We start from the raw sequence: 23,459 nt of genomic DNA, 5'->3' as shown, positions 1-23,459 counted from the left end.
AATATTATTGGACGAATCTCATCAGGTTTGCTCATGGTCCTTTTCACATATATAATGGGTGCAGGGTGTGTAGTGCACCAGGTCCTGGGTCCAGGGAGCCCTAACTGCACACCCTCCACAAAGCCAGAGTCTCCATGCACTGCCAGAGAGGCAGGGGCCCTCACATTGCCTGTACACCTCTCCTCTCTTAAACCGCCCCTTCCTCTGCGGGAAGTGTATTCAGGAGAAAAAAGAGGTGGAACTTCACACTAAAGTCTAAGGGGGAGATGTAGCAAACCTTGTAAAGAGTGGATTAATGGACAAGTGGAAAATTTGCCCGTTGCAACCAATTATCTTCTATATATAATTTTCTAGAATGCACCTGATAAACGCTAGCTAGAAACTGGTTGGTTACTATGGGAAAGTTCTCCACGTGTCCACTAATCCACTCTTTAGAAGGTTTAATACAAAATATTAAAAGAAAGTATCTTATTATCTAATGAAATAATCTTTTTGCAGGTGGCTCGTCCTCACGATTGCTATGTGTCGGTTCTACATGGAGAAGAGAACACACAAAGGGTTGTACAAGACTATTCAGAAGACACTTAAATTTTTCCAGACGTTTGCATTACTTGAGGTAATTCTCTAATTTTGTGTGAATTATATATATTATATATTGTGATGATCTGAGGTAATTCACTTGGCAGAGGGGTGTATTGGTGCAGTGACTAGGTGCTTACTCAGGATCCACGCACAGCTTTTCAGGTGAATAAATGATATAATGCTTTACTGTCAGCATAAATAAAAAGAAAATAACAGAGCAGCCTAGCCTCGGTTTACATCACTACCTGACTTTGCTCCTCTCTATATTTGGGCAGCTAGTCTGTAACAAAGGGGTCTATTAATGAAACAGGGAAAAGCTTGGAGAAGTGAGCCAGTGGAGAGGTTGCCCATGGCAACCAATCAGCATTGAAGTAACATTTACAATTTGCATACTATACAATTGTACGGAGTAGCTGATTGGTTGCCAAGAGCAACTTCTCCACAGGCTTACTTCTTCACTCTTTTCACTGCTTCATGAATAGACCCCAAAGTCTCTCACAGCCTTTTCTGCTACTTGGAGGGATATCACAGGCTCTGGCCTGGCTTGGCTGGCTGTCACAGCTTTACAAGTGCAGTATCAGACATTTGGGATTCTCCCTGCCGCCTGCAGGTGTGAACCCTGGTCACCGAGCCTGATTCATTCCCCAGTCCCACATGGGCTCTGTACAAAGGGCAGCCCCTAGGTGTGACCCCCCCTTTTGTTCCTTATTTGAGAGGATCCCTCCTGCTCCAGACAGAATCCATGTTTCAGTAACGCAACTTACCTTCATACTATATATATATATATATATATATATATATATATATATATATATAAGAACCAAAACAATCCCGGGCACTCAGGGTTGACTAGGCTGGGGACAAGGGAATGGTCAGGAATCCATCTGCTATGATGACTCCACAGGTGGCAGCACTAGGCAATAATAAGACTGGTAAGGGCTGGTGATGTTTCAATGGTTTAATGATATTTTCTTCAGGATTACCATAAATCCTGTGCTGTGTAATACTCGTGGGTCTCGGAGCCGCCGGCATACCGGGATCACTTCAGGTCTTTCCCTCCCTCCTCTTATAGAGACAGAGAGGGAGAGACAGGAGGGAAAAGGGGGGAAAGATGGGATAAGAGAGGGGCAGAGAGAGAGAGACAGGGGGAGAGACATGAGGTGGAGAAAGATGGGATAAGAAATGGGCAGTAAAAGTGACATGAGGTGGAGAGAGATAGGTTAAGAGAGGGGCGGAGAGAGAGACAGGGAGAGACATGAGGTGGTGAGAAATGAGATAAGGGATGGGCAGAGAGAGAGACGGGGAGAGACATGAGGTAGAGAGAGATGGCATAAGAGAGGGGCAGAGAGAAAATGGAGAATGGATGAGGCACAAGAGATGGGATAAGAAGAGGAAGAGAGAGAAAGGGGGAGAGGGAATAGGGTGGATGGTGTGGGATAAGAAGGGGCAGAGATAGAGAGAGATGAGGGAAAGGACAGGGTGGAGAATAAGGTGGATAGAGATGAGATAAGAGAGAGAGAGAGAGGGGGGGGGAATAATGGGGTAGAGAGAGATAGGGGGCCAAATGTAATAGAGTGAGAGTTTCAGAAAGTGAGAGATTTGGTAAGGTTTTGCAGTTTATTTTAAAGTGGCAATCGTCTACACAGCAAGATCAACCTGGTTTTTGCAGTGTAAATGATTGCCACTTTTAAAAAGATTGCAAAACCTTACCAAATCTCTCACTTTCTGAAACTCTCACTCTATTACATTTGGCCCAGGATGTGAGAGGGGCAGAGAGAGAGAGTGAGGAGCAAATAATAGGGTAGATAGAGATGGGATAAGAGAGAGGCAGAGAGAGAAAGATGGGGAAGACATATGGGATATGGGAAAAGAGAGAGGAAAAAAGACCTGCGACGCTGGGTACAATGGCTAATAACCCAGCGAATGACAGGTCCATAATGCTAGTATTTATATACTGTATTTCTCAATGTCCTCCATCATTTTGAGAGTCTTTATTGTAGAGTTTCATATTTACAGAGTTACTTAAGATTATGAGAATGATATAAGACTAATGATAACTGCAATACAAATACTCTCATCTTATTTTGACCTTATTTTCCTTTACAGTTGGTCCACTGCGCACTTGGTAAGTTCTAACTTACTGTAATTGTCTTTTACATCCCTCTAAGTATTATTTTTACATCATTAAAGTTATTTTTATTCTTGATTTTCAATCTGTGTTAACGGGTCTAATGTGAACAGAGTTTAGACTCTTCTACATGTTTAAGGGGCATATTTATTAAACAAATTTTGCAAGAAATCCCTTGAAAATGTCCTACAAAATAAGTATCCCATGGTTGTATTACAGGGTTTCCGCAGCAGTTTCCTTGTTAATGATCGCTTTGATTTACCAAGCTCTGGAATTCGAAGCATTCCGGATCATGCCACTGTTAGCTGATGCCATCTTAAGATGGCGTTAGCCAATGTAGCACATAATTTGCTGGGAGAGGGATCCTCTGGATCCCTTCCCGGTAATAGCCACTTTGCACATCGTGGGAATGGGCTCCTATCATAGCTCCTGTCCCTTGATGGGATTTTTAATACATCAGGGTAATACAGAATTTCTTATTGCCACAAATAGCAGCGATAAGTCATTCTAATTATGGGGTCTAAAACTCAATAAATTGATAAATTGCCCCTTCTTAGGACTTTAAGGAGATCTACTTAATGTACCAGTGTGTATTTGCCAAGGGTTAAATTGAAGAGCCCAGTCCCCTGCAGAGGTTTGTAAATTGAATATTACTAAAATAAAAATGATTCTCCATCTGCCACCTACACACAGCAGAGGCAGCCATTGTTTAGGCTCAGCCAGCATGCCAGCAGCCATAACTCCCAATATACATTATATATAGGTAGAATCAGACAAAATAAGACCAGTCTCCGACCCGTGAAAAACTCTCCCATTTTCCATGGCTGAATGGGCATTACTCTGTGGCAAGTGGGCGGTAACAATGTGCACGTGTAAAAGAAACATTCCATGGGTGTAACGTGGGCACATAACCAGAGTTGCTACCTACTTTGAGTCATGTGTATGCGAAGTCACTGCCAAATACAGATTGATACCCTGCACCCAGCATGCAATAGGTGCAAGTGGCCATGATAGTGATGGCAGCTGCTCTTGCAGATGAAGGAGTGGGGGCGCTGCGATCACATATATGCGTACAACTCAGAATAAAGGGCTCAGAATATGGGCGTAAAGTAGCACAGGGGAAGGCAACGTGTATAACGCTAGCTGCTGTGGAACTACACATCCCAGCATGCACTGCTACAGTTTTGCTGTTAGGGCATGCTACCACTGTGGCAGGGCATGCTGGGATGTGTAGTTCCACAGCAGCTGGAGTGCTACACATTGCCTACCCCTTTTGTAGAATTAGCGTTCCATTTGCTGCGGGGATGAGGAATTGTGTTCAGGTTACTGTATTGCTACTCAGGTCCAAAAGCATGTTGTACAAGGCATAATTCCTGTATCTTTTCCCCCTCTAAGGACTAGTGCGCACATCGGTGCTAGTAACGGGGGTCCAAGTCAGTTCAAGAATCTTCATGGTTTGGTTTATTACCAACAGCATTAAACAGGTGGGTGTGTGATGCCACATGTGGGGGTATTTTGGTTTCCAGGTCACTTTGATTGAACATGGAGAACAGGATCCCTGCAAAAGTCCTGCTCTCCTCTGATTTACAGCTACCTGACATAAACATTGCATTTTATCTTGTACGATTCACTCTTTCTAAATAAACACGTCCATAATCAATACTTGGTCTGGCCGGCGCTGGATGCCAGCGTTAGGTTCAGGTTACCTTTTTCCAAAGCTTGTGGTTCCTGGAACAACTCCTGGCAGGATCGGAGGTATCTGCAGACCGGGGTGTTTAAGAAGAAGCATAGTTCATACTCTGAGGTCCTGGGCTCGGTTCCAGGTGTCTCTGTGGTTACTGCAAAAAGCTTCTAGTATGTAGAAAGCAAATGTACTGTAATAGATCTACTGAGTGCTCACTAGTCATTTATATGAGGCTACTCTTTAGTATAAATACTGCTGATATAGAAACCTTATTGTGCTGACATTTAGGGGGTCATTCCGAGTTGATCGCTCGCTAGCAACTTTTTGCAGCGCTGCGATTAGGTTAAATCTCAGCAAAACTGCGCATGCGTATGCACCGCAATGCGCAGGCGCGTCGTACTGGTACACAGAGGATCGGTGCTGGGCGATGAATTTAATGAAGAATCCATTCGCACAGCTGATTGCAAGGTGATTGACAGAAAGAGGGCGTTTGTGGGTGTCAACTGATCATTTTCTGGGAGTGTTTGGAAAAAACGTAATTTATGGTAAGAACTTACCATTGTTAAATCTCTTTCTGCGAGGTACACTGGGGTCCACAAGGGTTAACATCGGGGTGTAGAGTAGGATCTTGATCCGAGGCACCAACAGGCTCAAAGCTTTGACTGTTCCCAAGATACACAGCGCTTCCTCCTCTATAACCCCGCCTCCGTGCACAGGAGCTCAGTTTCGGTAACCAGCCCAATGCAGTAGCAGGTACCAGAGACGACAATCGCTCGTAGCCAATTACACCACACACTCACCGCCAGAGAGGGTGTCAGCGGCTATGCCACACAAACCCAAAGAAGCTAAGTGCGTCAGGGTGGGTGCCTTGTGGAGCCCAGTGTACCTCGCAGAAAGAGATTTAACAACGGTAATTTCTTACCATAAATCTCGTTTTCTGCTGCGGGGTACACTGGGCTCCACAAGGATTAACCTTATGGGAGGGGACGGACTGTAGCGGGCACAAGAACCCGGCGTCCAAAGGAAGCATCCTGGGAGGCGGAAGTATCAAAGGCATAGAACCTTATAAACGTGTTCCCTGAAGACCACGTAGCCGCCTTGCACAATTGTTCAAGGGTCGCACCACGGTGGGCCGCCCGAGAAGGTCCAACCGACCGAGTAGAATGGGCTTTGATGGTAGCAGGAGATGGACGACCAGCCTGTACATAAGCATGTGCAATCTCCATTCTAATCCATCTAGCCAGAGTCTGCTTGGAAGCAGGCCAGCCACGTTTGTGAAAACCAAACAGTGCAAACAGAGAATCAGATTTCCTAATGGAGGATGTTCTCTTCACATAGATACGGAGAGCCCGTACCACATCCAAAGACCGCTCTTTGGAAGACAACTCAGTAGAATTAAAGGCCGGAACCACGATCTCCTGGTTAAGGTGGAATGAAGACATCACCTTGGGTAAATAACCCGGTCGTGTTCTAAGAACCACCTGGTCATGATGAAAAATCAAATGGGGGTACTTAGAGGATAAGGCACCCAAGTCCGATACCCTGCTAGCTGGAGCAATAGCCAGCAAAAATAGCACCTTAAGGGAAAGCCACTTAAGGTCAGCAGAGGCAAAAAGTTCAAACGGAGACTCTTGCAAGGCCTCCAGCACCACCTACAGATCCCAAGGGGCCACAGGCGGTACGTAAGGAGGCTGAATCCGCAACACGCCCTGAGTGAATGTATGAACATCCGGAAGGACAGCAATCTTTCTCTGAATCCAAACCGACAAGGCAGAAATGTGAACCTTGAGGGAGGCCACGCGCAGGCCTAAGTCCAAGCCCTGTTGTAGGAAGGCCAACAGTTTGGCCGTGCTAAACTTGAAAACATCATGATTGTGAGACGCACACCAAGTAAAGTAAGCATTCCAGACCCTATGGTAAATCCGAGGAGAAGCCGGCTTACAGGCCTTCAACATAGTTTGAACGACCGCCTCAGAAAAACCCTTGGCCCTCAGGACGGAAGCTTCAAGAGCCATGCCGTCAAAGCCAGACGGGCCAAGTCCTGGTAAACACAAGAGCCCTGAACGAGTAGGTCTGGTCGTTGTGGAAGTAGAAGGGGATGATCTAGCGAGAGGCCCTGTAGATCGGAGAACCAGTGCCATCTGGGCCACGCTGGAGCGATCAGAAGTAGGTTTCCTCCTTCTTGCTTGAACTTCCGTATTACTCTGGGCAGGAGTGACACCGGAGGGAACACATACGGCAGCCGAAAGATCCATGGAATTGACAGAGCATCCACGAACGCTGCTTGAGAATCCCTTGTCCTTGCTCCGAGGACCAGAACCTTGTGATTGTGTCGAAGCGCCATCAGGTCCACATCTGGAAGGCCCCACTTGTCCAAGAGGAGTTGAAACACCTCTGGATGGAGGCTCCATTCTCCGGCGTGTACGTCTTGACGACTGAGAAAGTCTGCTTCCCAGTTTAGGACCCCCCGGAATGAATACTGAGGATATGGCCGGCAGATGGCGTTCTGCCCACTGAAGAATCCGTGATACTTCCCTCATTGCCATGCGGCTTCGAGTGCCGCCTTGATGATTTATGTACGTTACCGTGGTGGCGTTGTCCGATTGTACTTGAACAGGTCTGTTCTGTAGTAGATGCTGAGCCATTGTCAACGCATTGAACACTGGGGGTAATTCCAAGTTGATCGCAGCAGGACATTTTTTAGCAACTGGGCAAAACCATGTGCACTGCTGGGGAGGCAGATATAACATGTGCAGAGAGAGTTAGATTTGGGTGTGGTGAGTTCAATCTGCAATCTAATTTGCAGTGTAAAAATAAAGCAGCCAGTATTTACCCTGAAGAGAAACAAAATAACCCACCCAAATCTAACTCTCTCTGCACATGTTATATCTGCCTCCCCTGCAGTGCACATGGTTTTGCCCAACTGCTAAAAAATTTCCTGCTGCGATCAACTTGGAATTACCCCCACTGCCCGCAGTTCCAGAATATATATCGGGAATAGAGACTCCTCCTTCGTCCACCGACCCTGAAGAGAGTGTTGTTCCAACACCACACCTCAACCTCTCAGACTGGCATCCGTCGTCAGGAGGACCCAGTTGGATATCCAGAAGGGACGGCTCCTGCTCAATAATTGGTCCTGAAGCCACCAGCTCAGTGACAGGCAGACCTCCGAAGACAGGGAGATCATGTGAGATCTGATCCGGTGAGGCAGGCCGTCCCACTTGGTCAGAATTAACTTCTGCAGAGGGCGAGAATGGAATTGAGTATACTCCGCCATGTCAAAAGCCGACACCATGAGACCTAGCACTTGCATTGCCGAATGTATCGACACTTGCGGACGAGATAGGAAGCATCGAATCCTGTCCTGAAGCTTCAGGACTTTCTCCTGAGACAAGAACAACCGTTGGTTGTGAGTGTCCAATAACGCTCCCAGATGTAACATGCTCCGAGCAGGAACCAGGGAGGATTTCTTCCAGTTGATCAGCCACCCGTGGGCTTTCATGCACTGGACCGTCAGATCGAGATTACACATGAGAAGTTCTGGGGAATTTGCCAGGATCAACAAATCGTCCAAGTACGGTAGGATCCTGACCCCTTGACGGCAGAGTGTAGCCGTCATGACCGCCATAACTTTGTTGAAAACTCGGGGAGCCGTTGTCAAACGCCCGAAATTGGTAATGAAGGTTGCCCACCGCAAACCTCAGGTACTGCTGATGAGACACTGCAATAGGAATATCCAGGTAGGCATCCTGTATGTCCAGGGAGACCATAAAGTCCCCGGGCTCCAAGGCCAGAACAATAGAGCGCAGAGTTTCCACACGAAACTTGGAGACCCGCACATGCTTGTTCAAGGACTTGAGATTGAGAATGGGCTGTGAGGACCCGTTCGGTTTCGGGACTAGAAACAGCGTTGAATAGTACCCCTTTCCTCTCTTAGCTAGAGGCACCTGTACTACCACTCCTGTGGTCAGGAGGGAATGTACCACCGAGTGCAAAGTGTTTGCTTTTGCCGGGTCCAGAGGCACATCTGTCAGGCAAAATCAATGAGGGGGACGATTCTTGAAGGGTATGGCATAACCTCGAGTGATGACTTCACTTACCCAGGTATCTGAAGTGGTCTTCAACCATTACTGGGCAAAACCTAGAAGTTGGCCCCCCATTCTGGGATCCCCCAGAGGGAGGCCCGTCCCACCATGCGGCAGGCTTGTCAGTTTTGGAAGCAGGCTGACGGGCAGCCCAGGCACGCTTCGGTCTGGGCTTTGCAGGTTTGGAAGCACGAGTTTGCTTTGGGTACGCCTGACTTTTTGCTTTACCTGGAGGGCGAAAGGGCCGAGGGAAAGTACTTTTAGCCTTCTGCGTGGAAGGAGCCGTACTAGGTAGGCAAGCTGTTTTAGCAGTAGCCAGATCAGCCACAATCTTATTGAGGTCTTCTCCAAAGAGAATGTCTCCCTTGAAAGGAAGCACCTCCAGGGTATTCTTAGATCCATATCCACCGACCACGATCTCAAGCAAAGGATACGTCTGGCCAAGACGGACGTAGTAACAGCTTTGGCCGCCAGCACCCCGGCATCGGAGGCCGCCTCCTTAAGGTACAGAGAAGCCGTGGTAATATAAGAGAGACATTGTCGAGCATGCTCGGATGCGTTGGAAGGCAGCTCCGCCTCAAGCTCCTGAGCCCACACCTCAACAGCTTCAGCAGCCCATGTTGCTGCAATGGTTGGCCTATGCACAGCCCCCATTAGGGTGTAAATCGCTTTCAAACAACCCTCCACACGTCTGTCCGTCGGTTCCTTCAGAGAGGTGACGGTAGTTACTGGCAGAGCAGAGGAAACTACCATGCGCGCCACATGAGAATCTACAGGCGGAGCAGTTTCCCAATTCTTACATAGCTCCGCAGAGAGAGGATAGCGAGCCAACAGTCTCTTATTTGGTGTGAATTTTGTCCCCGGATTTTCCCAAGATTCCTGACGTATGTCAGCCAGGTGTTCAGAATGAGGTAAAACCTGTTTAACCACCGTCTTATGTTTAAACCTATCCGGCTTTTTAGAGACAGCCTCAGGCTCAGGATCACCAGACACCTGAAGAATGAGCCCAATTGCCTCAATCAGATCAGAGATATCCATCAATGACTTCCCTTCAGAAACATCCGAGTCAGTGTCTGTGGGATCAGTATGTGCACCATCCTCCTCAGAGGACATGTCCGATGTAGCAGTGAATTGGGAGGAGGTAATGGCCCGTTTAGAAGACGACTTAGTCTTAGGCGGGTGAGAGTGACACTTAGATTTAGTCAGTGACCGGTTCAAATGCTGCAACTGAGTAGAGATTTGATCTGCCCATGGCGGATTAATAGTAGGGACCATAAGCTGCTGCATTGGCACAGGTGGTCCCACAGGGGGCACCAATTTAGTTTCAAGCGTGTTTACTAGCGTGGAAAAGGTAGCCCAAGGTGGGTCATTTGTTTCCCCCCGGTGCTACTGACACACTGGGGGGTAAGGAACCCCCTAAACCTGAACTCTCTGCTGCAAAATTTTCCTCCAAAATGTCTGCAGCATCACCACCACGCAGTGTGGGAGAAGCCCCAGCTCCGTTACCTCTTGTAGCTGACATAACATTAAGCACAATATTGGGCAACCTGGTACAATTCGTAGCAGCGATATACCTAGCAAGAACCCCCCGTGAAGTGTGACTGTGGCAGCAAAATTACCGGGAATCCAAGAGATATATAGGGTGACTATAAAACACAAGTACAAATACACAGCGAGTATATCTTGTGAAAAAAATCCTATATTATACAGAAAACCTGATACACTTAGCCCCCACAGGTTATGGAATATAGGAATAGCACGCTGAGTGAAATACCCAATAAGGCAGCCACGCAGCAGCTACATGCACACACACATTTATAGTCACAAACGTACCATGCAGAAGTTATGCACCATAAAACTGCACTGGACTAGCAATACAAAGTAATACTCAGTATAGCTATATGTGTCAACAATAGATATAACAAAGCACAGTACCACTGGATGTATATCATAGGGTGTTTGTACCCACAAAACCCTGACTGTATGCACTCTTTCTTAACTAACACTGTCCCAGTGACAGGTAGAATACTTAAGTGTCCTGTAAAATGCACAGCGCTGGCGATCAGGCGGCTTTACAGAGTAGGAGTTGCCCCAGCAGTCCCAGGAACAGCTCAGCTCCGTTTGTGATGGCTGCTGACAGGGAGATAGGGAGAGATATGCAGCTCCAGGGCGGAAGCATTCACAGAAATGGCGCCCTGGGGCTGGGGGAGGGGCTACAGGCTTGGCCTTCTCCCCCTGCTGGCATCCCCGCCAGGCGCTTGCAGGCCATAAAAAAAATGGGGTTTTATAGAAGTAAAAACCCCCACCTGTGCCCAGTGTCACTGGTGGCTAGAGGAGCGGCTGTCCAGTAACAGTGTCCACGCCAGCGCACACGCGGCCTGCCTCCCACGGCCATGCCGGATCGCGGTAAACAGCGGCCAAAGAGACCCCTTACCTCCCCCTTTACCTGCGGCCACGCGATCCTGGAGGACAGCGGCGTGTGTGTGACTGACAGGAAATACACCGGAGCCTCCGCTGTAGGTACCGCTGGGGGTGATGGAGCTGCAGCAAAGAATGTCTATCTGACATCAAACGCTGCAGCCCTTAAAGTCTTAAAAGTATTCTTTCTTCTTTTCTTCAAATAAAGCTATAAATGGGCTGCAAAAGGCAGCCCCCCTGTTGATTGCCTGCTTACTGCATGGCACCAACTTACAAACTGAGCTCCTGTGCACGGAGGCGGGGTTATAGAGGAGGCGGCGCTGTGCATCTTGGGAACAGTCAAAGCTTTGAGCCTGTTGGTGCCTCGGATCAAGATCCTACTCTACACCCTGATGTTAATCTTTGTGGACCCCAGGGTACCCCGCAGCAGAAACGCAGGCGTGTCCAAGCGTTTGCAGGGCGGGTGTCTGACGTCAGTTCCGGGACCAAAAAGACTGAAGTGATCGCAGCGGCTGAGTAAGTCCAGAGCTATTCAGAAACTGCAAAAAACTTTTTTGTGCCGTCGGCTGCAAAAGCGTTCGCACACTTGCAAAGCAAAAATACACTCCCCCATCGGCGGCGACTATCTGATCACAGCGCTGCAAAAAGTTGCTAGCAAGCGATCAACTCGGAATGAGGGCCTTAGGGCCTAGGCCCTCATTCCGAGTTGTTCGCTCGGTAATTTTCTTCGCATCGCAGCGATTTTCCGCTAATTGCGCATGCGCAATGTTCGCACTGCGACTGCGCCAAGTAAATTTGCTAAGAAGTTTGGTATTTTACTCACGGCATTACGAGTTTTTTTCTTCGTTCTGGTGATCGTAGTGTGATTGACAGGAAGTGGGTGTTTCTGGGCGGAAACTGGCCGTTTTATGGTTGTGTGTGAAAAAACGCTACCGTTTCTGGGAAAAACGCGGGAGTGGTTGGAGAAACGGGGGAGTGTCTGGGCGAACGCTGGGTGTGTTTGTGACGTCAAACCAGGAACGAAACTGACTGAACTGATCGCAGTGGCAGAGTAAGTATCGAGCTACTCAGAAACTGCAAAGAAATTTCTATTCACAATTTTGAGAATCTTTCGTTCGCAATTTTGCTAAGCTAAGATTCATTCCCAGTAGGCGGCGGCTTAGCGTGTGCAATGCTGCTAAAAGCATCTTGCGAGCGAACAACTCGGAATGAGGGCCCTAATTCAGACCTGATGGTAGCAGCAAATTTGTTAGCAGATAGGCAGAACCATGGGGGTGATTCCGAGTTGTTCGTTCGCTAGCTGCTTTTAGCAGCATTGCACACGCTAAGCCGCCGCCCTCTGGGAGTGTATCTTAGCTTAGCAGAATTGCGAATGAAAGATTAGCAGAATTGCGAATAGAAACTTCTTAGCAGTTTCTGAGTAGCTCCAGACTTACTCCTACACTGCGACCAGCTCAGTCCTTTTCGTTCCTGGTTTGACGTCACAAACACACCCAGCGTTTGCCCAACCACTCCCCCGTTTCTCCAGCCACTCCTGCGTTTTGCAACTTGAACGCCTGCATTTTTCCGCACACTCCCATAAAACGGCCAGTTTCCGCCCAGAAACACCCACTTCCTGTCAATCACACTACGATCAGCACAGCGATGAAAAAGCTTCGTTATGTCGTGAGTAAAATACCTAACTTTTGTGTAAAATAACTAAGCGCATGCGCTCTGCGAACCTTGCGCATGCGCAGTAAGCGACTAATCGCAGTATAGCGAAAATCGGCAACGAGCGAACAACTCGGAATGACCCCCCCATGTGCACTGCAGTGGGGACATATATAACATGTGCAGAGAGAGTTAGATTTGGGTGGGGTGTGTTCAAACTGAAATCTAAATTGTCGTGTAAAAATAAAGCAGCCAGTATTTACCCTGCACAGAAACAAAATAACCCACCCAAATCTAACTCTCTCTGCACATGTTATATCAGCCCCCCCTGCAGTGCACATGGTTTTGCCCAACTGCTAACAAATTTGCTGCTGCGATCAGATCTGAATTAGGCCCATAATCTCTGTATAAACCATTAGTTCTGAATCTGATTTCATCACTTAAAAAATAGTAGTATGTCGAAAAGACGGCAGTTTACGACTTTTTAAGGTCGAATCGTGATTCGACCTATTCAATCCCCAGCATTTTTATTCAACAAGTCGGGGAATTCGACTTGTCGAATAGTACGTGAATGGGCGGTATAGCTGCCGATTCACGTACTTTTGAGGGAAACAGGGCCAAATTCAACAGGATTTGGCCCCGTTTCCGACCATCTCAGTCCGACATAAAAAATTGTCGGACTGAGATGAGGGACTGTGGAGGAGAGGGGGGAGAGCAGCGCCGGAGGAGACGGTGGGGGCACAGGGGGAGAGCAGCGCAGGAGGAGACGGTGAGGGTACAGGGGGAAAGCAGTGCCAGAGGAGACGATGGGGGCACAGGGGGAGAGCAGCGCCAGAGGAGACGGTGGGGGCACATGGGGAGAGCAGCGCCAGAGGAGACGGTGGGGGCACAGGGGGAGAGCAGCGCCAGAGGAGACGGTGGGGGCACAGGGGGAGAGCAGCGCCGGAGGAGACGGTGGGGGCACAGGGGGAGAACAGCGCCAGAGGAGACGGTGGGGGCACAGGGGGAGAGCAGCGCCGGAGGAGACGGTGAGGGTACAGGGGGAAAGCAGCGCCAGAGGAGACGTTGGGGTCACAGGGGGAGAGCATCGCCGGAGGAGACGGTAGGGGCACAGGGGGAGAGCAGCGCCAGAGGAGACGGTGGGGGCACAGGGGGAGAGCAGCGCCAGAGGAGACGGTGGGGGCACAGGGGGAGAGCAGCGCCAGAGGAGACGGTGGGGGCACAGGGGGAGAGCAGCGCCAGAGGAGACAGTGGGGGCACAGGGGGAGAGCAGCGCCAGAGGAGACGGTGGGGGCACAGGGGGAGAGCAGCGCCAGAGGAGACGGTGGGGGCACAGGGGGAGAGCAGCGCCAGAGGAGACGGTGGGGGCACAGGGGGAGAGCAGCGCCGGAGGAGACGGTGGGGGCAGAGGGGGAGAGCAGCGCCGGAGGAGACGGTGGGGGCACAGGGGGAGAGCAGCGCCGGAGGAGACGGTGGGGGCACAGGGGGAGAGCAGCGCCAGAGGAGACGGTGGGGGCACAGGGGGAGAGCAGCGCCAGAGGAGACGGTGGGGGCACAGGGGGAGAGCAGCGCCGGAGGAGACGGTGGGGGTAGAGGGGGAGAGCAGCGCCGGAGGAGACGGTGGGGGCACAGGGGGAGAGCAGCGCCAGAGGAGACGGTGGGGGCACAGGGGGAGAGCAGCGCCAGAGGAGACGGTGGGGGCACAGGGGGAGAGCAGCGCCGGAGGAGACGGTGAGGGTACAGGGGGAAAGCAGCGCCAGAGGAGACGTTGGGGTCACAGGGGGAGAGCAGCGCCGGAGGAGACGGTAGGGGCACAGGGGGAGAGCAGCACCGGAGGAGATGGTGAGGGTACAGGGGGAAAGCAGCGCCGGAGGAGATGGTGGGGGCACAGGGGGAGAACAGCACCGGAGGAGACGTTGGGGTCACAGGGGGAGAGCAGCGCCGGAGGAGACGGTGGGGGAACAGGGGGAGAGCAGCGCCGGAGGAGACGGGAGAGCCGCGGGCACAGGGTGAGAGCAGCACCGGAGGAGACGGGGGAGAGCCGGGAGCGCAGCGCTACAGCAGCTGGCAGCGTAGCTGGAGGATGTCACAGCCGCCGCTCACTGCAGCGTCCACCCGGCTCCAGCAAGCGAGGTCCTGCTTGCTGGAGACGGGTGGACGCTTCAGTGAGCGGCGGCTGTGACATCCTCCGGCTACGCTGCCAGCTGCTGTAGCGCTGCGCTCCCAGCTCTCCCCGGTCTCAGCTCTCACCCTGTGCCCGCGGCTCTCCCGTCTCCTCCGGCGCAGCTCTCCCCCTGTGACCCCACCATCTCCTCCGGCGCTGCTCTTCCCCTCTGCCCGCATCTCAATTCAACTTTTTTAAAAGTCGAATTGACATTGCTTTGAATAGCCCAGGTCGGATCCATTCCGACAAATGAATGTCGGAATGGATCCGAATTCAATTGAATATACCCCTAAGCAGGGCCACCCCGAGGCCAAATTATTTGTTAAGCGAATAAATACTTTGGCGCCCACCTAAGCACTTTTGCGCATGCCGGAGGCACGCGCCTGAAAAAATTAAGGAGGTGTGGTCTCATTGTAAAAGCCCAGTTGTAGTGCCCCTTACACATTTGCCACTGTATAAGTGCCCCTTACCCATTTGCCCACTATATAAGTGCCCCTTACACATTTGCCCACTATATAAGTGCCCATGACACATTTGCCCACTGTTGAAGTTCCCCTTACATATTTTGCCCACTTTAATGCTTCCCCTTACATATTAATCTAATCAAAGTACTGTATTATCTGATATGCCCCCTGTGCCAGGAGAGTCGCATAGCAGTCAGTGGTGTTGGTGCCTCTGCCATGCCCGACACCGCACTATAGTACTAGAAGAAGAAGAATCTCAAAACAAGCTACCGCTCCCAGCAGCCCTTGCTGTCTGGAAGCAAGGGATTCTGGGAGCAGTAGTTCATTTTATTTTTCTTTACATTACTGTAGTGGGGTGCGCTGCCGGACATAGAGTGTCATTTCGAGTTGATCGCTCGCTAGCTAGTTTTAGCAGCCGTGCAAACGCTATGCCGCTGCCCACTGGGGAGTGTATTTTAGCTTAGCAGAAGTGCAAACGCATGTGCAGCCGTGCTCTGCAAAAAAAGTTTGTGCAGTTTCTGAGTAGCTCTGAACCTACTCAGCGCTTGCGATCACTTCAGCCTATTCGTGTCCGGATTTGACGTCATACACCCGCCCAGCGAACGCCCAGCCACGCCTGCGCTTTTTCAGACACGCCTGCATTTTTGCAAACACTCCCTGAAAACGGTCAGTTGACACCCAGAAACGGCCACTTCCTGTCAATCTTCTTGCGGCCTTCAGTGCGACTGAAAACTTCGCTAGAACCTGTGCACAACCACAACGGGCTTTTTACCCGTACGACGCGCGTGCGCATTGCGGCCTATACGCGTGCGCAGAAATGCCGATTTTTCACCTGATCACTGCGAAAATCGGCAGCGAGCGATCAACTCGGAATGACCCCCATAGCGCAGCGGAGCCAATATCACTGCCTGCTCGGTGAGTCTCCGGGCAGGCGCTACATATCAGGGCATATCAGGAATAGCCAGTGTTACACATATCGCTGGCGCAGCTGAGTAGGGCGCCCTCCTCTATGCTGCGCCTTACTCAGCTGCGTAACCAGCGTATGCGTAAAACCGGCCCCGATTATAAGCAATAACCCCTACTTTTAGTTATGGCTAATACCTGGACATCTTGTATCTGTGGAGTAACTCCCGGCCAACGCAGCTCCTGCGGCTGGCCAGGAGTGGTGTGTCGCTGCCGCTGGCCGCAGCAGCTGCGTGAGACGTCACACAGCCGCCGCGGTCTGCCCCCACAATGGTCCGGCCACGCCTGCGTTGGCCGGACCGTGCGTACTAGACGGCGGCTTAACACCATCGTTCAGCCCCCTCCCGCCCAGCGACCGCCTCTGTCTCAGAGGCGATTGCTAGGCAGCAACAAACTGCAGCTGCGCTGCGTCAAACTGCAGCGAGCGATCAGGTCGGAATGACCCCCATAATCCACTGTGAAAGAATAGTTTTTTTGGACGCTGCAGCAACCCTGGCTAATAGAAGGCGATTACCTTTAGAAATAGGGGAATAGAAGAAGGATAGTGATTCCACAGAGCCCAGGCCATATGAATTGTAAAAGGAATATGCAATACGTTATTAATATATGAACCCACATTATTCCATTAGGTTTGTACTAAATCACACGACCACATACAGTGGATCAGATCCACCTCTTGTGTAGAGCATTTGAAACAATTGGAGGTGTCTGAAGCACCTGTCAAAAGGCGAAGTCTTGGGGTGTAATACGCCCTGTGAAGCAACTTATAATTCATCACTGCATACAGTATGATGCAGAGACCAGTTGCTTATTCAACGTGGTGCAGGACGCTATAATAGTTTTCAAGGTAATATCTGGAAATGTGACTGACCATTTGGCTATGCCGGTAGTGAGGGTAGAGATATCTAACGTCCTCCTGGTGTGCATGTAAATAAGGGAAGTAGGAGCGGGGGATAACGATCCAGTCAGTGTTATAGAATCTAAGACATTAGACTTATCGACAACAGTCAATTGGGATAACAGTTTAATAATGTAGCTACGAATTTGAAAATATATAAATAGGGGGAAGTGTAGGTCAGGGAAGCATTCTTGAAGTAAGGATAGATAAAGAATAGAGGAGCAATCCTTGTCCAAGAATTGGTATAGCATACGTAAACCGTGGAGGTGCCATAGTCCCATCACCCTATCAGACTCACCATGTTGAATATCATAATTATGCAGCAGCGGGAGAAACACGGATCGGGAGGAGGAAAGAGCATGTCTTTTCCGCAGCAATCGCCAAGCAGAACAAGGAGTATTAAGTAAGGGGTTGGTCTTGATCGAGAGGGGAATAGACGTGGGGGATCTATGTAATAAGGTCACTAAATTAGTCAGTGCTAAATGCTTGATCCAGGGCTGTGTCAGTATAAGCATTGCTTCCTCCTATCCAGTCCAGAGCAAATCGATAATTTGCCGCTAAGGCATAATCTTGTATGCAAGGTCAGTTAATTCCACCCAAAGGGTAATGACTGCTGTAGTTTGAACAAGGAAATTCTGGGACGTTTTCCTGCCCAAATAAATTTAGATAGAGCAGTATTAATAATGTTTGCATCTCTCTTCAAAAAGGTGAAAGGAAGCCTCTGGACTGGATAGAGCAAACGAGGGAAAGAAATCATCTTATATACGGTAAATTACACCGTCCCAGATAGGAAAGCGGGAGATGTTTCCACTTTTCAAAGTCAGCCAACATGTGATCAATAAAAAAAGGGTACATTCACCGAATACAAATCTACCGGTGCAGAGAGTATGCACAAACCTAGATAAACAATAAAATCACGAGCCCAACGAAAGGGAAATCCAGACCCCCAACCCAATTTAGCAGCATCATACAAGGCCAGGGCTTCAGTCTTGACAAAGTCACTAATCAAGAACCCAGAGATGTTATTAAATAGCTTCAAGGTGTATAACAACGACGGAAAGGCAGTTTGTGGATCACTAAAATAAAGAAGCAGGTCATCGGCAAAGGCCGATACCTTAATCTCATGTGTGCCAACAAAAATGCCTCTCCATGTTCTGTTTCTAAGAAATGTACGCATTAAGGGATCTAGGGCCAGATTAAAAAGCAATGGAGAGAGGGGGCATCCCTGCCGTGTGCCTTTCTGTAAAGTAAAGGAGGGGGAATTAACACCATTAATAGTTAAGTGAGCAGTCGGCTGGGAATACAGCATATGGAAAATACCAGTGAACCGTGGCCCAAACTGTTGAATATGTAACACACGTAATATATGCGACCAGAAAACACGATCAAACGCTTTATCTGCGTCACAGCTGACCACAATAGCCTTTTTGTTGCTAGAGTACCTATTACTTATCATAGCCGCGAGTAGCGTACGGACATTGTGCACAGATGTGCAACCGCGCACAAATCCCGTCTGAGCAGGGTGTAGTATCCTAGGCAACACAGATTGAAGACGTAAGGCAATTTGGTAAATAGTTTCAAATCCTGATTTAGAAGAGAGATCGGTCTATATGATTGTACTAACGCGGGATCCTTCCCTGGTTTCGGGAAAACTACTATCCTAGCATCATTAAAACCACGCTGGGGAGAGTGACCAGTTAATAAGGAGTTAAATAAGGCAAGGAGGTGGGGCATTAAATGGGATGAAAGGAGTCTCTTTCCCCATCAGTTAAAGTAGGAAGTTGTGCAGCATACCTAGAGTGGGAGAATCTGGAGGGGCCGTATAAAGCTCCTGATAATAGCGTAGGAAGTGTTCAGAGATGAGCGAGGCTTCTGTAATAGGGACATGGGAATCCGCATTGAGCTGCATGGTATAAGAAGGTGAATTATATGTTCTCACCAGATTGGCCAGCAACCTCCCAGGTTTATTAAAACCCCTGAAATATCTATTACGCTGAGCATTGTGTGAGTACTGAGCACATTCCGTGCATAGGGCATCATACGCATGTTTTGCGGCAAGATAAGTTTGTCGGTTATCTAAGGACTCATTAGGCAACAGTGAGTCATAAGCTTTTGCCAAGGCACGGTTCAGTTCATCTAATTTAGCAGTCAATAATTTGCATTTCCTGGACACGTACTCGATAATCTGGCCACGGATCACTGGTTTTGATGCTGTCCAAAACAAATTAATATCATCTAAATGACTGGCATTGTGATTCATGTAATTCAGAAAGGCCTGCTCAATATGGTTACGAATATCAGTTGACTTATGGAGATAACTAGGGAATCTCCAATTGTACGATGTCAAGGGGGTCTCTAATAATAAGGTGAACCAAACAGGGGCATGGTCAGTAATATCTATAAGTGCTATACCTGAATCCACTACACGCTGATATAGAGAGGGATATCAACCAAAAATCCATCCGTGAGGATGTGTGATGGGGATGGGAATAGAAGGAATATTTGCACGCGGTGGGATGTTGGCACCTCCAGGGATCACAGAGTTGTAAGGACTCAATTAACAGCTGTAAGGAAGGTGCATACGCGCGTCTATCGCCACCAGTAGGGGAGGATCTATCCAAACCTAGGGAAAGCACATTATTGAAATCCCCTCCCAATATAAGTGGCCCCTCCACCCAACCCTGTAATTTTACAAATAGTTCACTAAAGAAAAGATCATTCGGGGTAGTAGGGGCATAAATAGTAGCTAGAGTATACGATGAGCCACATAACAATATCTTGAGAAAGAAAAAGCGTCCCTCAGTGTCAATCCATGTATCTCGAATAGTAAAATGTATATGTTTTCTAAACAAAATAAGAACTCCCCTATGTTTGAATGTGAACGATGCGGCCTTATAATCACCCAGCCATTTGTCTCTTAGGACATTAGGATCCTTTGCAGCCCAGTGGGTCTCTTGAAGAAATGCCACATCAGGTTTTAGACGTTTGAGATGAGTCAAAACCTTACGCCTCTTGATCGGGGAGTTTAACCCCTCCACATTCCATGACACAAATGTAAGAAATCTTTGCACCCTGGTGGAGTTATTGTAGGAATCAGCCATATCAGCCTATACCTGCCCTAGGCCAGGAAAAAGACACAGAGTTAAGTTGTGATCGTCCCTTACCCGTCCCAACGAGCGGGCAGTGGGGACACAGTGACAGCCTATAATACCATAGTTTCAGTGATAAATGAGAGCAATACATGCCTGTAACATACCAAGTGAGGGTAAGGAACAGTAGTTTTAACTTTTTTAGAACCGGAGAAGGCGAACCAAGGGGACGCCTATATAACCCATAAACATTAAACAGCCAAGAAAAAGAGAAAAGAGGAAGAAAAGTAGGTGAGAGAAAAGTGAGAAAGCGGTCGAGACCCAAGGCAAGTCAAGAACCGCCCAGTAGTTAAATGACAGGAGAGAACAATAGGGTGCAGAGTGAGAAAGAAACATCAGTCCTTCCAGAGAAGGAAAGACACCATATAAAGACAATAGAAAAACCACAATATTAAGTGGACAATACAACATGAACCATATCGGCAAAAGCCAAAACCTGAATAACCTGAACGTAAAACAAGTATAGGATACAATGTCCGGTGGTCACATAGTGGTTACTCGTCATCAGACGCACTTGTCGGAGAGGCAGACGAGAGCGAGTCCACAAAGTTCTTTACAGCATGTGGAGATTCAAATAAGAACATTTTGCCATTGTGGAACACCCTTAATTTTGCAGGCTATAACAAGGCGAAGCGGAGATTCATGGCAAACAGGCGTTTACAAACTGGAGCATATTCTCTTCAAGGCAACCATGTAGAAAAAGTCTTGGAACAGCAACAATTTGGCATTGTGATAACGCAATTCAGAGTGTTTCCTATATGCCTCAAAGAGCTGGACCTTATCCGCATAGTTTAGCAACTTTATTATTACCGGACGGGGCCTATCACGAGAGGCCTGTGTGTTAGGGCCGATTCGGTGGACATGTTCCACAATTAACGAGCCAGTACTGAAAGTGGTGCCTAGTTCCTGCGGGAGCCAATCCGAAACTAGTTTCATGAGTTCAGCAGGCTTGACCGATTCTGGGAGGCCGATGAGGTGGACATTGTTTCGTGTTGGTTTCTATTCTCCAAGTCCTCCAGCTTATCTTGCATGGAGGCTACAGCTTTCTCATGGTTAGATATGGTAGTATGCGCAGTGGTCAGCTCATCTTCTAAGTCCGAAATCCTTTGTTCCACCTCAGATATACGTTGCGCATGTTGTGTGAGTTGAGCGAGGGCAGAGTCCAATGAATTTTGTAGGGGGCCAACTTTTGATCAAGCAAAGTAGCAAGAAGGTGTGTAAATTCTTGTGTGGGAAATGAACTAACCATCTCTGAGATGGGAGCGATCAATTCCATTTGTCTAGGGCTATTGCTGGAACTTGCGGCAGGGGACACAGGGGAGCCAGGAGCAGAAAGTTCCTTACAATGTCCCTTCCCAGACTGGTTACCCCTAAGGCCCCGTACAGGCTTCACCACAAACTTATCTATGAGAGAGGCTGCAGTAGGCAGAAATCAGAGCCAGGTAGTCTGATGTAATGAAATGGTGATGAATCCAAACAATGCCAGTACAAGACTATGATCAGTATAATGGGATAATCAGCCAATCTCCAATGACAAGTATAGTCAGCGTGTTGAGGAAGCAGGTAGACCTTTAATGCAGTGTGTCCCCAGCAACAGCCCCAACAGGATGCGGCAGCTCGTGGCTTGTAGGGAGACAGCCCCTGCTGTACTTTATGCAGCTGTGACCTCCACACCCTATATTCTCATGCAGCAGAGGGGGGTAAGGGGAGAGAAGCCGTCGCGCGTCTGAGGCAGAAAGAGGGGAGAGAACCGCTGCAACAGCGCCAGGCCGATCCAATATGGCGGCCACAGCAGCGCCCTACAGATGGAGGGCTGAAGATCCTGTGTTCTGGAGGAGCGGGGAGAAGATGAGTCCCTGCAGCCAATTCCAGGACTGTTACAGTCGCCGGGAGTGACGGTGTCCGGGGTTTCCCGCACTCTACCACTCGTGGGTGACAGCCGAGCCAGGAGTCAGCGGAGAGCTCTGTAAGCCAGTGGCTGTTCAGCACGGTCCGCCCACCGTAAATCCAACAGCTGATTTTTTTAAATTAATTTTTAAATGTTAGCAAATGTGTGCTTTAGCAATGGGAGTACACTGTCGATTTAGATCAATTTCAATGGATAAAAAAGATGAAAATGTACCTTTGGTAATGCCTGGCAGGAGACTTACGGGAAGATCTACTAAGCTTTGGAGAGTGGTAAAGTGGAGAGAGATAAAGTACCAACCAATCCGCTTCTGTCATTTTTTAAACAAACTCTGTAACATGGTAGTTAGGAGCTAATTGGCTGGTACTTTATCTCTCTCCGCTTTTTCTTTCTCAATGTCGTAGTAAATAGACCCACATTTTTCTCTACTTTATCTCTCTCCAAAGCTTAGTACATCTGTCCCTTAATCTCTCTCCATTTTGTCACTCTCCAAGGCTTAGTACATATGTTCCTAAGTGCCTGGGGCTAGGCTGAGGCCTAGTGCTTGAGGCTGGGTTGAGTCTCTGAGCACTAGAATGCTCAGAAGTTGCCACCTGAGGTTAGTGGAGCATCTGTTGCCTAAAAGGGTAGAGGCAGGGCATAGAACTGAGACCTGGGACTGGCTGAGCCCAGAGGCTGGTAGTTATCTGAATGTTGGCAGTGGGACCTTCTGAATGCAGGTTGGGTGTTTGGGCTCTGTATCCTGGCTGTGTCTCCTTTCTTCGCCTTTGCTTCTAAGTTCTCTTCTCTGTTGTAAATTCCGTCTTTTCTTCCAGAAATCCCATTCTCCTGTTTTGGGGACTACCCTTTCCACCTGGAGCAGCTATAACTATTGCTCATGGAATCACGGATACAACATAATGTGATTGGTGCATCCCCTGATGATACCGTCATCATCCCCAGCCCCAATTAGCCTGGCTTTCACATATACATGCCTCCAAACTGTCCTTATTTTGGTTGGATAGTCACAATTTGAGGGCTCATCACAATTGGGATTAAACTGTCCAAGTCAAGCAAGAGAGGAGGAATGTCCCAGTCATTGATTGCTCAGAGTAGTACAGCAATGGTAAACAGGTGCTGTATACACAAGACAGTGAACATGTGATTATAGGGGTATATAAGGGGCAACCGGCCAAGGCGGGTCATTCTGACCTGATTGCACGCTAGTTTATTTTGCTGCGACGCGATCAGGTCAAAAATGCGCATGCGTATGCACTGCAATGCGCAGGAGCGTCGTGCGGGTACAAAGCGGATCGTTGCTGAGCGATGGATTTAACGAAGAATCCATTCGCATAACCGATCGCAAGGAGATTGACAGGAAGAGGGTGT

At 48.8% G+C, this 23,459-nt stretch overlaps 1 protein-coding gene across 3 annotated transcripts in view; it reads left to right on the top strand.

Moving 5' to 3' along the window:
- HACD1 (3-hydroxyacyl-CoA dehydratase 1) overlaps positions 1-23,459 on the top strand; it is a 195,393-nt gene that overhangs the window by 130,836 nt on the left and 41,098 nt on the right. For all 3 annotated transcript variants that reach the window (XM_063921533.1, XM_063921534.1, XM_063921535.1), the window contains exons 2-4: positions 499-616; positions 2,689-2,707; positions 4,106-4,194. In XM_063921533.1, coding sequence (XP_063777603.1) covers positions 499-616; positions 2,689-2,707; positions 4,106-4,194 — 226 coding nt within the window. The remainder of the gene's footprint in view (positions 1-498; positions 617-2,688; positions 2,708-4,105; positions 4,195-23,459) is intronic.

The sequence above is a fragment of the Pseudophryne corroboree genome, chromosome 5 (assembly GCF_028390025.1).
Source record: "Pseudophryne corroboree isolate aPseCor3 chromosome 5, aPseCor3.hap2, whole genome shotgun sequence".
NCBI classification, from domain to species: domain Eukaryota; kingdom Metazoa; phylum Chordata; class Amphibia; order Anura; family Myobatrachidae; genus Pseudophryne; species Pseudophryne corroboree.
The sequence above is the reverse complement of the archived record's forward strand: the minus strand, read 5'-3'. Positions and strand labels throughout refer to the sequence as shown.